The 16,492-nt window shown below is 41.7% G+C and overlaps 1 protein-coding gene across 1 annotated transcript; it reads right to left on the bottom strand.

Annotated features, from left to right (window-relative positions):
- Positions 1–14,578: 14,578 nt before the first annotated feature.
- LOC109008505 (trimethyltridecatetraene synthase-like) lies at positions 14,579–16,376 on the bottom strand. Its single transcript, XM_018988615.2, has 2 exons — positions 15,454–16,376; positions 14,579–15,317 (listed from the first exon to the last, which is right to left on the bottom strand). The coding sequence occupies exons 1-2, from the start codon at positions 16,360–16,362 to the stop codon at positions 14,694–14,696; spliced, it is 1,533 nt and encodes a 510-aa protein (XP_018844160.2). The 5' UTR covers positions 16,363–16,376; the 3' UTR covers positions 14,579–14,693.
- Between the last annotated feature and the right edge of the window lie 116 nt (positions 16,377–16,492).

Below are 16,492 nucleotides of genomic sequence, written 5' to 3'. Positions count from 1 at the left end.
GGGCCTCCTAACAAGTGCCCATATTGATAGATTTTTGGTGATGCCCGACCACTCTCGCTTCAACGGTGGTAATCTGCAAAAGGAACCTGATGCTTCCTAGAGCAAGAAAATGGGCGTTGTTACCCCGCTGGCGAAATAAGGGAAGTAGTCTCGCCGTGAGGCTCTAGGGGTAGATAAGCCTTGTCCTCTTGAATCTTCTATCTGAGAGGGCTCCCTAGAGTCTGACGGTTTGGGTGATGTGATGGGGGCAAGCCCTATTGGACCTACCCTTTGCAGGGGATTGACTCTACCTGCTCACCTGGCTTTGTTTCATTGTCGACCTTGCTAGCCACATTGGAGTTGGTTGATGAATAAGACACAGACATCGACTTTGCTTTTACCTGAGGTCTTGTGGAATTCTCTATTGGTCTTTATGATACGACTTCGCCAAGTGGGGTCGAGATTTGGCTCTTGACTGATGAGGTCCAAGCTAGGTTTGGCCCTCAACTAGAGGTCGGGGAAGGGGATCCTACCTCGAGTTATGTTCCCTTTTCTACAACCGGTGGCAAAAAATTGGAACTTCCCCCAACCCAGCTCGATCCCCTCTTCGCCCTTCAGTAGCTCTTTGAGGGGCAAGGATTGGGTTTCTTTACTTGCAAATGGGGCTTTTTCACTCCCCCTTCGATAGGATGACAATGCAATTGATGTTGATGCGGTGCACTCATCCCTTATGATTGAGGTTGAGTCCTTGGCTCCTAAGAGGCTTACTATTGAGGTTGAGGCCATGGCTCCTGAGAGTGGCCCAAGCCCTTTCTTTCTGGGATCTTTCACAGCTCGGGCCCCTTGCCCCGAGGCGTTAAGGGCTCTGGTTAGTCTTGGGCCTTGCACGCGGATGGACCTTCGGATAGAGATGACTACATTCACTCCAAGGCATCTTGACTGGGGTTCTACCTTTCCTCGGAAAGCAAATCATAGAGTTTTACCTTAGTTTCTCTTTTTTGGCTTGGCCTTTTATTTATGTATATGGTTTTGGCAGAGCATAGACCAACTAGTAGCCTGGATTGTTGATGAACAATCTGACCTGGAGGATGAAGTACGGTCTCGGCAAGTGTTTGCCTTCTTGGCGCATAAGGAAATTGAGAGCCTAAAAATTGAGAAGATCGAATTGTAGGTGTTCATCGACCAAGATGACTGGTACATTTGTTTGTTGGAGGTCTACTTGGCCAACTTGAAAGAAGATGCTTTCACGGCTGTGCGAGGAAGGAGGCTGCCCGTGGTCACTTTAAGTTAAGGATGCTCAAAGACGCATACTCTTCAAGACAAGAGTAATGGGCCTGCCTTTAGGCAGAGTTAGAAGGGTCGAGGAAGCGCTGTTGAGAATTGGCAGATATTGCTGTGGAGCTGTTGAGGTGCATCGTCGCATGGCACTGGACTTGGAAGAGAAGAAATGGGAGTTGGAAGAGTTATCTCGTTTGTACAAAGCAATTAAAAATGTCCGTGAAGGGATGGACAAAAGGAAAAAAGAGCTTTGGCGGACTCTTTATATCGATTACGCGGGAAGGTTTATGACCGGAGCAAGGAGTTGGAATCTGAGCTGGCAGCTTCGGGCGAGGACATTGCTCACCCTTCTCCTCAACTTTTGGCCGCCAAGTAAGTTTGCAACTGGGACTTTGGTTATGGCTATGGCGTTGGTCTAGAGAGGCTGAGTGCCTTCTTGCTGCCTAACCCTCATACGGACTTAAGGACCATGAACCTCAAGCCTTCCAAGCTTGATCGGGCCGCTTGCCAATACGTTGACTCTTTTGTGTGCAACATTATGCCTGACGGGTTCCTTGTTTACGTGTTATTGGTTCCTTTTCTTTTCCTAGTTGCGTCAGCTGTTTACGTGTAACTTAGACATTTGGGATGAGTATACACTTTTCTCTATTTTTGTGAGTCGTCATGGTAATTTCTTATCATTTTGCCATTTATGTTATGTGTTTCCAATGCTTTGTTATCCATAATGTGTTCCTGACCGCTATTGCATCGAGGGTTGCCTAATCTAAGGGATTTGCGTTAGTGGACTCGACACCAATGGTCGAGAGTTACAAAGTTTGCCCATAGCGAGTTTTGCGACTCGACGTTTGTGGTGGATTCCACGCAGCGAGTCTTTTGGACTCGTCATTAGTGGTCGAGGGTCGGAGTCTGATGACTTGTGCGCCCTATCGTCTTCCCATAGCGAGTCTTTGGCCTATTCGACATTAATGATCAAGGGTCGCGGAGTTTGAGGACTTGCGCCCCCTATAGTGTTCCCACAACAAGTTTTTGGACTCGACATTAAGGGTCGAGGGTCGCGGAGTCTGAGGACTTGCGTGCCCTGTGGTGTTCCCACAACGAGTCTTTGGACTAGACGTTAATGGTCGAGGGTCGCGAAGTTTAGGACATGCTTGGAGAGTGAGATGAGATGAGAATTTTGTGAATAGTAGTAAGATAGTTTGATTTTGGGGTTTTGGAATTTTGGGAAAAGAGAGAAAAATCTAAATAAAAAACATTATAAAGTTAAAATTTTGTTAAAATATAATTTTTGTTTAAAGATTTGAAAAAGTTGAATTGTTTTTTATTTTTTGTTTGAAAGTTTGGAAAATTTGTAATGATTAGTTTGAAGAGATTGTAATGATTAGTTTGAAAGTATTTGTATTTGAGTGATATTTGGGAAGGAGATGGGATGAGATGAAAATTTTAGAATGGAAACTTTTTCCAAACAAGCCCTAAGGACTTGCACTCCCTATCGTGTTCCCATAGTGAGTCTTTGGACTCGACATTAGTGGCTGAGGGTTGCGAAGTCTGAGGACTTGCATGCCCTATCATCTTCCAACAACGAGTCTTTGGACTCTACATCACGGATTTTGAGGACTTGTGCGCCCTATCGAGTTCCCATAACGAGTCATTGGACTCGATAGTAGTGGTTGAGGGTCCCGGAGTCAGAGGACTTGCATACCCTATCTTTTTCCCACAACGAGTCTTTGAACTCGACATTAATGGTCGAGGGGCTTTGGCTGAAAAAATGGATGGAGAGCAACTTTATTCATCGACTCTATTCAAGGTTTCTTATGCTTTACACGATCAAGGATAATATTTCTTTAGATGCTGTGTTCCATGGATGTGGTAGCTCCTTTCCTCTGGTGTTCTTTAATTGGTACATGACAGGTCATTGGTTTGCAATTACAAGTTTTCATTCTTCCTGCGCGGTCACTCCAATTTCCTTTAAGACCAAGTCCCTATTTTGAAGCTTCGAGGCTTAACTCTTCATTGAAATATGGTTCAAATCTCCTTTTGTTAAGGGTGGCTTGAACTTCAGCCTCGCCTTGGCATTTGTCTAGTAGTTCGAGGTGTTCTTCCAACTCTTGGTCAAAATGCTAGACGTGGTATGTTGGCATCCCTATCTCTATCGATGCAGCAACCTCGCTACTATATGTCAAAGTGTATGGGATCTCTCCTATCATGGTTTTCACTGTGGTTCTATATGCCACAGGATGCCAGGCTGCTCTATTGCCCAATCATCTTTCTTATTTGCAAGTCTCTTTCTTAACGTCTTGAGCAGAGATTTATTGGTTGCTTCTGCTTGCTCGTTGGCTTGGGGTGTCTCGGGGAAGACTATTTGAACCCGATCCCAAGCTTTGTGCACCACTCCCAATAATGCTCCGAGTCGAACTTTCTTCCATTGTCCGAGATGATGCTATGGTGCATCCTAAATCTGCATACGTTGGTTTTCCAAAGGAATTTGGTGATATTCCTCGTTGTGATTATCACCAAAGGTTCCACCTCTGCCTACTTGGTGAAGTAGTCTATGACAATGACTACAAACCGTACTCCTCCCTTCCCTGGTGGTAGCCGTGGGGACATCATGGAGGTAAGCTTCTCTTGTGGCCAGTGCGATAATAGGGTGAAAATCTGACACTTTGTGCACCTATTCGCAAATTCTTGCGAGTCTTTGAGGGCATGAGGCTAATAGTAGCCTGCCCTCACAACCTTTCTCACCAAAGCTCCTCCCTCGGAGTCGTTCCCTCATATTCCTTCGTGTATCTCTACTAAGACGTATCGTGCCTCTCATGGGGAGATGCACCTTAGCAATGGGGTCGAGAAGCCTCGCTTGTAAAGAATTTTGTCGACCCGGGTGAACCAAGTAGCTCTTCTTTTGATCTTCCTTGCTTCCTTCTTCCTGGCTGGGAGTTCTCCCATATCTAGGTACCTCGCCACTTCTCAAGCCCATTTCGAGTCTCCTGGTCCCATCTTCACCACTCTAGTCCCAACATCAGGGACTTCTATTACCCTGCTCTCAACTTCCCACGACAAGGCAGAGACTTCCATTCCTGAAGCGGTTCGTTCCAGTTTATCTGCTATGCTATTACTCTCTCTTGGTATTTGCTCTATGCTGAAATGGCGAAACTGGTCCCACCGTTCCCATGTCAACTGCAAGTACTTTTTTAGCTTTTTGCCTTTTGCTGCTTACACCCCCAACACTTGATTGACGACCACTTGGAGTCTGCCTTTAGCTCGACTTCGGTGGCCCCGAGTGCTTCTGCTATTGATAGTCCTGCCACCTAAGCTTTGTATTTGGCTTCGTTGTTGGTGGTTTTGAATGTGAGTTTTGCCATGCAGTGGTGCTTCTGCTATTGATAATCACTTTCTTCCATTGTCCGAGATGATGCTATGGTGCATCCTGAATCTGCATACGTTGGTTTTCCAAAGGAATTTAGCGATATTCCTCGTTGTGATTATCACCAAAGGTTCCGCCTCTACCTACTTGGTGAAGTAGTCTACGAAAATGACTACAAACCATACTCCTCCCTTCCCTGGTGGTAGCCACGGGGACATTATGGAGGTAAGTTTCTCTTGTGGCCAGTGCAATACTAGGGTGAACATCTGACACTTTGTGCACCTATTCGTAAATTCTTGCGAGTCTTTGAGGGCATGAGGCTAATAGTAGCCTACCCTTGCAACCTTTCTCTCCAAAGCTCCTCTCCCGGAGTGGTTCCCTCATACTCCTTCGTGTATCTCTACTAAGACGTATCGTGCCTCTCGTGGGGAGATGCACCTTAGCAATGGGGTCGAGAAGCCTCGCTTGTAAAGAATTCTGTCGACCCGGGTGAACCAAGTAGCTCTTCTTTTGATCTTCCTTGCTTCCTTCTTTTTGGCTGGGAGTTCTCCCATATCTAGGTACCTCGCCACTTCTCAAGCCCATTTCGAGTCTCCTGGTCCCATCTTCACCATTCTAGTCCCAACAGCAGGGACTTCTATTACCCTGCTCTTAACTTCCCACGACAAGGCAGAGACTTCCATTCCTGAAGCAGTTCGTGCCAGTTTATCTGCTATGCTATTACTCTCCCTTGGTATTTGCTCTATGTTGAAATGGCGAAATCGGTCCCACCATTCCCATGTCAATTGCAAGTACTTTTTTAGCTTTTCACCTTTTGCTGCTTACACCCCCAACACTTGATTGACGACCACTTGGAGTCTGCCTTTAGCTCGACTTCAGTGGCCCCGAGTGCTTCTACTATTGATAGTCCTGCCACCAAAGCTTTGTATTCGACTTCGTTGTTGGTGGTTTTGATTGTGAGTTTTGCCATGTAGTGGTGCTTCTGCTATTGATAATCACTTACTATGTATACCCTTACTCCCCTACCGGCACAACAGGAGGAGCCATCGACGAATACCTGCTATGGTTTTCTGACTGGAGTAGTTAGTATTTCTTCGGCAAAGTCGGTGAACTCGGTGATAAAGTTTGCCAAAGCTTGCCCCTTCATTGCTTGCCTCGAAAGGTAGTCAATGTTGAATTCACTTAACTTAATCAACCAGCTCACTAGCCCCTTGTTTTTAGAGAGGCTTCCTTTAAGTCCTTAATGGGGTGAACTTTAAAATAGGGTTGCAACCGCCTTGCTTCCATTACTAACTCAAAGGCTAGCATCTCCATCCGTGGGTACCTTGACTTTGCCCCCTTTGGGGCACGACTTGTGCAATACACTAGTTTTTTAACTCGCCCTTTTTCTTTGACGAGTGTCATTGACACAATATGGGGTGAGACTACTAGGTATACATAGTGTGTCTCCTTGTTCGGCCTAGCTTAGCAACGGCGGGTTGGATAGGCATTGCTTTAGTGCTTGGAATGCATTCTCACAATCTTCATTCCATGGATGTACTTTACATAGAACCCTGAAGAATGACAGACATTCGTTAGTGGATCTGGACACAAATCTATTTAACGCTTCTACTTAGCCTTTCAATCTATGGGTTTTGCTGATGTTCCGAGGGGGCCTCATCTCCATGATTGCCCTAATCTTTTCTAAGTTAGCTTTTATTCCCCTTTTAGGCACTATGAAGCCCACAAAGTTTCCTGAGTCGATGCCAAAAGTGCAATTTGCTGGGTTCAACTTCAGTTTATACTGTCATAGCATAGTGAAGGTTTCCTTCAAATCTTCTAGGTGCTACATCGCTTCCATACTTTTGACCTGTAATTTGTTAACATAAACTTCCAAGCTTCACCTGATTTGCTTCTTGAACATCCAAGTCATGCCCTTCCCTCTTGCATTTTTAGGTCGAAGGGCATGACTTGGTAACAATATAACCTTTAATCTGTCACAAATGAGGTTTTCTCCTAGTTTATTGGGTTTATTCGGATTTGGTTGTACCCCAAGTAGGCATACATGAAGCTTAACATCCATTGTCCTACTGTGGAGTCGACGATTACGTTGATCTGTGGCAGTGGGAAGCTATCCTTTGGGCATGCTTTGTTGAGGTCAGTGAAGAACACGCACATTCTCCATTTCCCATTAGCCTTTTTTACTAGCATGATATTGGATAGCCATTCGGGATAATAGGCTTACCTAATGAACGTTGCGGCAAGCAATTTGTGAACTTCTTCGACAATGGCCGCATATTTCTTCGTGCTAAACGACCTTATCATTTGGCTGACTTTCTTGATGGTGGGGTTGACACATAGACGGTGTTAGATTAGTTTGTTTTCTATCCTTGTCATCTCCTTCTGGCTCCATGAAAACATGTCTCTGTATTCAATCAGCAATTATTTCAGGGCCTCTCGAACTTTGAGCTAGAGTCTGTTCCCAATTCGGATCATGTTTTCTGACCGTTCTGGGTGGAGGGCTATTGGTTCTAATAGTTCGTTAGGTTATGCTGGTGATAGAATTTCTTAATCATGAGTCTCTATACCATGGTTGAGAAAGACAGGCAGTGGAGGTGGAACCTCAACGTCCATAGTGTGAGGGGGAACCTCAACGTCCACAGTGCGGATGCCTGCTCCCCTCGACCTCAATTCTTGGACAAAGCATTCCCGTGCTAGGGCCTGCTTGCCTTGGACTTCGCCAACTCCCACCTCTGTCAAGAATTGTGGATGTGATTGCTCTGAAGTTGTTTAAGAATGGCCAACCCAACATGGTGTTGTAGGATGAGGGCCTTGACGACGAGAAATTCAGTCATAGTAGTTGTAGTTTGGGTTCCCTTTCCAGCTATGACAAGTAGAGTGATCATGCCCAATGGTTGCACTATGTCTTCAGAGAACCCATTTAATGGAGTGGGCAAAGGTTGTAGCTTGCTACGGTCAATGCCCATTTTGGTGAAGGCATCCTAAAACTGAGTTTCCGTTATCAATCAATATTCATCGGATACTGCAATTGGCAACCAATAATGTTACCACCAATACGTCGTCATGCAGGTAAAAAACCCCCTCACTATCTTCTTCCCCGAAAGAAATGTTCTCTATGCTTCCTTGCCTCGGCTATTTTTGGGGTCTATCAATCTTGTACACTTCCTCGTATCTTGCTCTACGAGCATAGGCTTTCCTACTGGATGCAGAAGTTCCTCCCCCGGCAATCCTCCCTCTATAGTAAGTATCTCGCCCAGGGGTACTCCGTTGCGGTTCGAATCTTGGCGAGGGGTGTCTCATCCATCCCCCTCGACTGTCGTTGTCCTCTTGGGCTTCTGCTCCACCTATTATCCCGATCTCGCTCCATTCCTCGCCTCTGTGCTTGTTCTTTAAGCCTTAGATTTTTTGCAATCAAACGTTCTAGTTTTCTGCTTCCTCTCAACTCCTTGACTCGCCTCTTTAGTGTGAAGCAGTCCTTCGCTCAGTGGGTATCATTCTGGTGATAAGTGTAGAAACATCGTACATTTAGGTTGCTATGAGTGGACCTCGGGTTGTGTTCCTTTGGTGGCGCTTGCTTTTCCCACCTTCTGTTGCTATAGCTTTGGCTAGTCTTCTCTTATGCTCTTCACCCACTGGACCTTTGGAGGTCCTTGCCCTCTTATTTCATTTCTTCTTTCCTTGGCACTATCAAGGCTTGTAGTGTGTCTTCGGCGTTGACATAATCGACGACCTTATCCATGAATTCTCTTAGAGTTGACAAAGTCCATCGTGCTAGTTCTGCCATAAAAGGACTTCGAGGCCACACCTTGCCTAGAAGGGTTATCAGCATAATCTTCTCGTCTTGGTCTTCGGTGGTCAGCCGCTCTTTATTGAATTGGGTGAGGTATGCCTTCAGGATTTTTCCCTCCTCCTGTTTGATGGTGAAGTGGTACTTCGCAGGTCGTCTTCGCCTTCTACTAGCCATAAATTGTGTTAGGAATTGCATGGCTAATTCCTTGAAGTTGTCGATTGACCTTGGTTGTAGAGCCCCGAACCAACTTCTCACAACGCTCCTTAATGTCAATGGGAAGGCCCTACACGCCACTTCTCTAGGAAACCCATGAAGAGTCATGTGTGCCTTAAATTTTCCCCGGTGGTCAACTGGGTCTTGTGACCCATTATACAGCTTTATTTGTTGAACTTTAAATTTTGGTGGAAGCGGGATGACCATTACCTCTGAGCTATAAGATAAGTCTGTGCGGTTAAGCAGTTGGTTGACTGAGGACAATCCTCCCATCCTTCTAGCCATCTCTTCATATTTGTCAATGAGGCTGCGAAGTTTATCATGTAGCTTCTTCTTCGCTTCCTCGACATTCGTTCCACCTGCACTTTGTTCTTCTCCCTCTGATTGTTTGTTGTGGTCAAGTGTGGCGCCTTCACTGTAGGCTGGATTCTTCTGTTTCAGGCATTTGGCCTCTTGTTATAGGGTCTCCATCACCTCATTCATCTTCTTTAATTGCTCTTCCATCTCTATATGCCTCACCTCCATGTTTGTGGAGGGTTTTGTAGTAGGCATGCATAAGTCTTGTTGACAGGTGCTCATGAAGCTTATATCTCAGATCTCACAGAAGGCACCAATTGTTGATGACATTTTTCACCACCAACCGGTTATGATCGAAGACTTGCAAAAAGGAACCAAAATATAGGGGAGGCCTGGGTAGGCCTAATGCACATCCGATGCCTACTTTAGGAAGGAGTAAATATATCTTAATAGAAAAGGGAAATTTCTCGATCGTACTTGGATTCATTGGTAAATGTCCTTTATATAGGGGTGAATTGCTATTTGATAAGGATAGTTAATTTCCCCCAAATCTTGGGGTCTTGATCGTCAGATTCTCAGGATATAATAGCAGAAGGAAATGGTTGACATATCGTGGACTTCTATTTTGAATATCTCGTCATTTCCTTTGGGATAGATATCTTCTATTAGAGTTAGTTATTTTTATCTGCTACATTGTATTCTCAAAGAAAAAAAAGTATCAACTGCGAATATTGCATATTGTTTGATGGATGAAAGGTGCCTTGCATCTTTATTGGTCATGAATGGAGCAAGTAACCTTGTGTTGGATATCTCGACGTTTTATAGTGTGTCTGATCCCAAGCAGAATTTGGGGGCATCACATCCTTAATATTAGCTTCCTTTTTAAGAATTTTCAATAGAGATTGTACACTGAATGTACTCGGTGTTGACAACTAGTTATTTCGCTAGATTTTTATATTACTATCGTTTCCTACCCACCATCTTAGCGCCTTCTCTTAGTAAATTTATGCACCTCCATATACTCCTCAATATTTGTGATGGATATTCTCCTAGCTTTGCCTCTATGATGATTCCACTTTTGTAGTATTTTTCCTTCACAATTCTAGCTGTCAAAGAAGTAGGATTAGTAAGAAGTCTCTAACATTGCTTAGCCAACATAGCTTAGTTAAAGCAATCAATTTCCTTGAAACCAAGTCCTCATTCAGCTTTAGTGTGATACCCCTTAAGATATGAATAATGGTAGGTGGTGAATGGGATCCCACATTGATTGGGAAGACTTGCTCTTTATAAGGTTTCAATGAGGCTCCAATTGTATCAGTGGCTAGTCCTTTTGGAGTATATGCAATGTGGTTTGGGCCTTCCATTGGGGCGTTAAAAATGATATCAGAGACTATCCCAACCAGAAATGTGGGATTTGAGTCGTGCCACTTACAATGGCTAGGCCCGACAAGGACGTCAGGAATTTAAGGGGGGTAGATTGTGATACCCCATAAGATATGGATAAGGGTATGTGGTGTATGAGATCCCACATTGCTTGGGAAGTAGAATTTCTTGCTCTTTATAAGGTTCCAATGGGGCTCCAATTGTATCGTTGACCAGTCCTTTTGAAGTATAGGCTATGTAGTTTGAGCCTTTCATTGGGGCGTTACATTTAGATATACCCATTTGATCCCATTTTTTCCATTGAATATTCCTTTTTTGCTTCATATGGGCCCACCAGAATCTAGCCATAATGTCAGTTATTTCTTTACAAAATTGCTTTGGTAGTTTAAATACACATAGTATACATAGGGATTGCTTGTATCACATCTTTGATGAGGATATCCTTGTCTGCCTAGGTGAGAAAGTTATTCTTCCACTTATGCACTTTATGCCAAACTCTCTCTTTGATCATTCTAAAGGTTATGTGTTTTAACTTTCCAACCATTGAAGGCAATCCTAGATATTTCTCAAAATCTCCTCTCGACCTTACACTTGATTCTCTCACTATTTGTTCCTTAATATCCCTACTAGTAATTTTACTGAAGAAGATGTTGGTCTTATGCATATTTAAACATTGGCTTGGAGTTTGTTTATATTTATCCAGCAACTGTGCTACATTCCCCCATTATTTTAAATTGGCTATACAAAACAGTATATAGTCATCTGTAAAAAGAAGATGATTAATCCTACTTCCTCCTTGTGACATTGATATGCCTCAAATATCTCTGTTCTTTTAGAACTTTATCAATGAACTGAACTTTTTTGCATATAAGAGGAAAATGTAAGGTGATAATGGACCTCCTTGCATTCATCCCCTTGTAAAATTATTCTATCACCTGGTTGTCCATTCACTAACATTGAGTAATTTACTGTTGTAACACATTGCATAACTAAATGCACCCCCTTCTGACAAAATCTTGATCTCTTCATAATCCCCTCCAAATACTTCTATTTTATCCTATCATAAGCTATAGAGATGTCTAATTTAAGAGCCATACTTCATTCTTTACGTTTTTCCTTGTTAGTGATGAACCTTCTAGGTATGAAGGCACTTTGATTCTATGAAATAATCACTAGCAACACTTTTTTTTAAGTTTATTGGCAATAGTTTTAGCTATTATTTTACACAATACATTGCATAGACTTATAAGACGAAAATCACTAATAGACTCATGTTTCTGTACTTTAGGAATTAGAGCAATAAAAGTAGAATTTACAAAAAGGAGAAATTCATCACCATTTAAGAATTTAAGAACAAATGTGCTAATCTCATCCCCTACCAAAGTCCAGTAGGATTGATAGAAACTGGCCCCAAACCCACTAGGACCTAGAATTCTAAAGGGGTCATTTGATTAAGTGCTTCTTCAACCTCCACCTTGGTGAATTCTTTCTGTAACTCCATATTCATCTCTGCTATCACTCTTGCCTCCACATGTTGTAAACAACTCTCTAAAGCCTCTGTTGTGGGATCCATTGTTTGATACACTTTTGTGTAATGGTTCTAAAAAGCTTGTTGAATCCCTTCCTGGTCTGTTCTAAGAACTTATTCAAAGTTAGTGATCTGTAGAATATGGATTTTCTTCCTCCTTTGGGTGGCACACTCATGGAAATACTTAGTATTTCTATCTTCAGATTGGTACCATTTACTCTTTGCCCTTTGCTTCCACTTTATATCCTCTTGCATCAACATACCACCTACTTCGTTCTGCAAATTGTTTTAATCAAATTTACATTCTTAGGCCTCTCTGTTGCTGGTAGCCTTCCAATGAGCTCATATTTTTCTTTGATTGGTTTCTCCAAAATTGGGCTTCTCTACATGCTCCACTTGGGCAGAGTACTACTACACTTAGAGTAGTTTGTACTCTTTCTAGATGATGCAAAAATAAACCACCAGTTGCCATTCCTGCTCCATTATGCCTGCACACCTCTTCTTTAATCCGACTAGCTTTGAATCTAAAAGTTGTTCTTCTCCTATACTGCCTCTTAAAACCTCTTGTAAAGGAAACTACAAGAGGTCTATGGTTTGAGCATATTGCAGCTAAGCCTTCTACCCTAGCTCCATTGAGCATACCTTTCCATAAATTATTTGCCACTGCTCTGTCCAATCTCTCTTTTGTAAAGAATTCATAAGCATTGATGTACTTTTGTAAAGATTTCATAAGCATGTTTTACATCCCCTAATATATCCCCAATATATCCCACTATATATATATATATATATATATATATATATATATCCCAAATATATACCAGTGTATATATCCCAAATCAAACAACTGATTCTTTTCAAGAGCTGTTCTAAACAACTCCATCTGATTCTCAAGCCTTACTCTTCCCCTTTCTTCTCATAATGGAACATAATTTCATTAAAATCGCCAATCACAAACCAAGCTATGTTATTGGGTTTAAGTCTCTTCAAAAGCTCCCATGATTCTTTTCTTTTGCTCAGTTCTAGATGGCCATAAAATCCAGTATGGAGCCACCTAGTGTTTAGTTTCTCATCCCTAATCCAAACACTAATATATCTCAATGAATAATTAAAAACTTCCAATTTTGTATCTGCCCTCCACAACATTGCGAATCCCCCACTCTGTGCAACTGGATCAACTCCAAAACAACCATCATATCCTAACTTTCTTCTTAGACCTTCCAATTTAGATTAGTTAAGCAGTATCTCCATTAAAAACACCACCTTGGGTTTCTTTTCCTTTGTTGTGATACAAAAGTCTTGAACTGTTCGAGAATTCCCAAACCCTTAGCAATTCCAGCTTAATAGATTCATTGATATCGGCGGGGCTGACTAGCAAACTCCATCGATAACAAATTGTTTCCACACTCTCCAGTGTTTTGGGCAACCTTAAGCTTCTTCCCTTCCTTTTCCTCACCAATCCCTATACTCAGGCCCAAATCTGAGCATTTTCTAAGAGAAGGTAAAGATGTAGACTCACCTGTACCTCCAAAGCCTCTAGCCCACCACCTCCAATGTCTTCTCGCTACGCCTTCTTGCTTCTGACGTTGAATTGTAACGGTTTCATTTTCATTTAACTGGTTAGATTCTAATAAAGGGACTAAGTTAACCTCAGATCCAGGGTCGGGCCTTTTAGTTAAAAAACACTATACTCTTAAGGAGTAGAAAGTGACTATCCCTTCTCCTCGATTTCCTTACAAAGAAGACGAGAGAGAAGACTAAAAAAGGCGTTTAGGAAAGGTTAATTTAATTATTAAAGTTATTAAGATATATTTTTAGAAAACCCAAAATATTAACCTTGTGAATATCAATGTGTCGATTTTTTTCTTCTTTTTCTATAAAACTCAAAATTTTTCCACGTCTAAATTTAAAGGGCATCTTTTTAAAAAACCCTTGACATGATATGTTTTAAATAGGGGGATTTTTGTACACTTTAAAACCCTTGGCATTTATATAACTATATTTTAGATGGGCGCATTATTGTAAAATAAATTATAAAAATAGTATTACTTTACATAAATATCTTCGATCATTTTAAAACATAATTATAAAAAAAAAAAAATTTATAAAATAGATTGTACATGTATCATTACCCTATTTTTGTATCTGTCCTTTCTTAATTTTCTATATCATGTGAAAACAATACACAAACAAGGAATATGCTTTGATTTTTTATTATACTCAAATTGAATATTTCGACATGACCAATTATCAAGTTTGATCAAATTTTTATACATTGGATCCAAACTGCCATGAGCATCGTTACTGCCATGAGCATCGTTACTCTGTTTTCCCATAACATACTATATACTATATTCTGAAAGGGGAATATTAAATATTGTTCAGTTAATAAAAAGAAACTAATAATAAAAAATAAAATTCTATAATGTACAATGTAATTCCATCATTTCTATTTACTTCTACTGATAAATGAAATTTTCTCCCTTACTTGCTTAGCAAGCTTGATCATTTCTCTGCTTTCGGCTGCAGTACTGTATCAACTTTCCAGCCTGTAGATATATTTTATGTTTGATTTCATTTTATCTGATCTGTTAGATATACTTTGTAATAAAAATAATTTTATAATCTGACCAACTACATCAGTTTGTAAGATTGTTTTTGTTTAATCCATTTTTTATTAGAGTATTTTCTTTCAATTTTGTATTTGAGAAAGCTGTTAATTTGGTGAGAATTTAAGAGCTGGCACATGTAATTTAAATAATATATATCACACAACCTAATTACTTGTCCTCAAACTAGGAAATTGTTACAAAATATATAAAAGGCGTTATTCAAGATGGATAATTCATGCTAAAACTGAGAATTAGTTAGTATAGATGGCATGGGAGTCTAGGCTTCACTACTGCAACAAGTGGGAACTTTCTTGGTGTTGCCAAACCATAAATTTCCTCCATGCTAAAATCTTCCGGCTTCACGTCATCCTCCAGTTTCCACTCAAATCCATGCAATATATTGGCTAAGCTAGAGCTGATCATCTTTAGTCCAAGACTATATCCAGGGCACATCCTCCTTCCTGAGCCGAATGGCAATAGCTCGAAATTTTGTCCCTTGACATCAATATTTGTTCCCAAGAACCTCTCTGGGCAGAATTCTTCAGGTGCATTCCATACTGATGGGTCTCTTCCTATACTCCATGTGTTTATAAAGACTGTAGTTCCTTTACGAATATCATATCCAGCTACTTCACAATCTTCCAGAGCTAGGTGTGGTGCTAGCAATACAGCCACAGGGTGTTTCCTCATCGTCTCTTTCATAATTGCGTTAATATAAGGAAGCTGTGGAATGTCTTTCTCTTCTACCCATCTATCTTTCCCAATAACACTGTCAAGCTCTTCGGTAGCCTTCTTCATGAGGTGGGGTTGCTTCAAGAGTTCAGACATTGCCCATTCCACTGAAGTCGCAGATGTGTCTGTGCCTCCAGCTACAAGATCCTAATTTTAAGAAGAACCAAAGTTGATATACAAAGTTATTCATATTATGCTCACATGTCTAGTTTGAAATCTATGACTCAATATTATGAAAGTAGCTGGTCGCATTGAAACAAGATGTGCTTCGAAAATACAATACCTGAGTGAGGCCCTTGACGTTGTCATAAGTGAGCTTAACCTGATTGTTAGAATCATCAGCGATCTGCAACAATAAATCCACCATGTCCTTTGGCTCAAAATCTTTCACTCCTAGTCTCTTGGCCTTGTGTTCTTCAAAAACATGGTCGTGGAATCGATCAAATTTTCTTGTCACTGTCTTCATTCGTTTCACGTATCCCTGCAAGTCCAAGAAATCTAGCCACGGTATCCAGTCCCCAATATTTAGCACCCCATTAAGCAAGAACAACTCGTCTAACATTTCTTGGAATTCTCCAAGAGTCACTATAGATTTTTCATGTCCAGATTCGCTAAAATACTTCTTACCCAATACAATTCTACTGATAACACTAAGAGTGAGGCGTGACAGATGCTCTTTCACCTTGATGGGCTTCCCAGACAATGCCCACAGGCGTGAAGAAAGAGCACGTCTTTCTTCAACACGTATGTACTCATAGGACTCTAGTCTCCTTGAGCTAAATAGCTCGGAGAGATATATCTTTCGCCCTTGGCGCAGATAAGGTCCCCAAGGTGCCCATGCAATATCGGTGTGGTTATAAGTGGTGTACTTCCCAGCTGCAGTTTTGGGTCTACAGGCAAAAATGTGATCATGTGTCTTCAAGAATTGCTTTGCCATTTCAGGAGACGAGGAAACCACTACTGGGATTGACCCGAATCTAAGCTGCATGATCTGCCCATATTTTTGTGACAGTTTGTGAAGAGATTGGTGAGGGAGAGGACCAATAAGGTTTAGATTGCCAATGATAGGCCAAGGTTTGGGACCTGGTGGCAGTTTTAACTTGTGGGATCGAAATGGGAGATGTTTTGAGAGAAAGAAAAGAGAAGCTAGCCCCGCCATGGCTAACACAGCAAGCCAGGAAGTGAACTCCATCCAGGCTGAGTTTTTTTTTGGTTTACTCTCTCCTTTGTGAGTGAGAGTTCGGAGTGGTTATGGGGGATTTTATAATGGGTTGTGCTAGCTGCTATGCTACCCAAAATTTAATACTAGTGTCGTCTTTCAT

Source organism: Juglans regia, chromosome 1, assembly GCF_001411555.2.
Source record: "Juglans regia cultivar Chandler chromosome 1, Walnut 2.0, whole genome shotgun sequence".
In the NCBI taxonomy this organism is placed as follows: Eukaryota; Viridiplantae; Streptophyta; class Magnoliopsida; order Fagales; family Juglandaceae; genus Juglans; species Juglans regia.
Note: the sequence above shows the minus strand (reverse complement) of the source record. Positions and strands in the feature narration are given on the sequence as shown.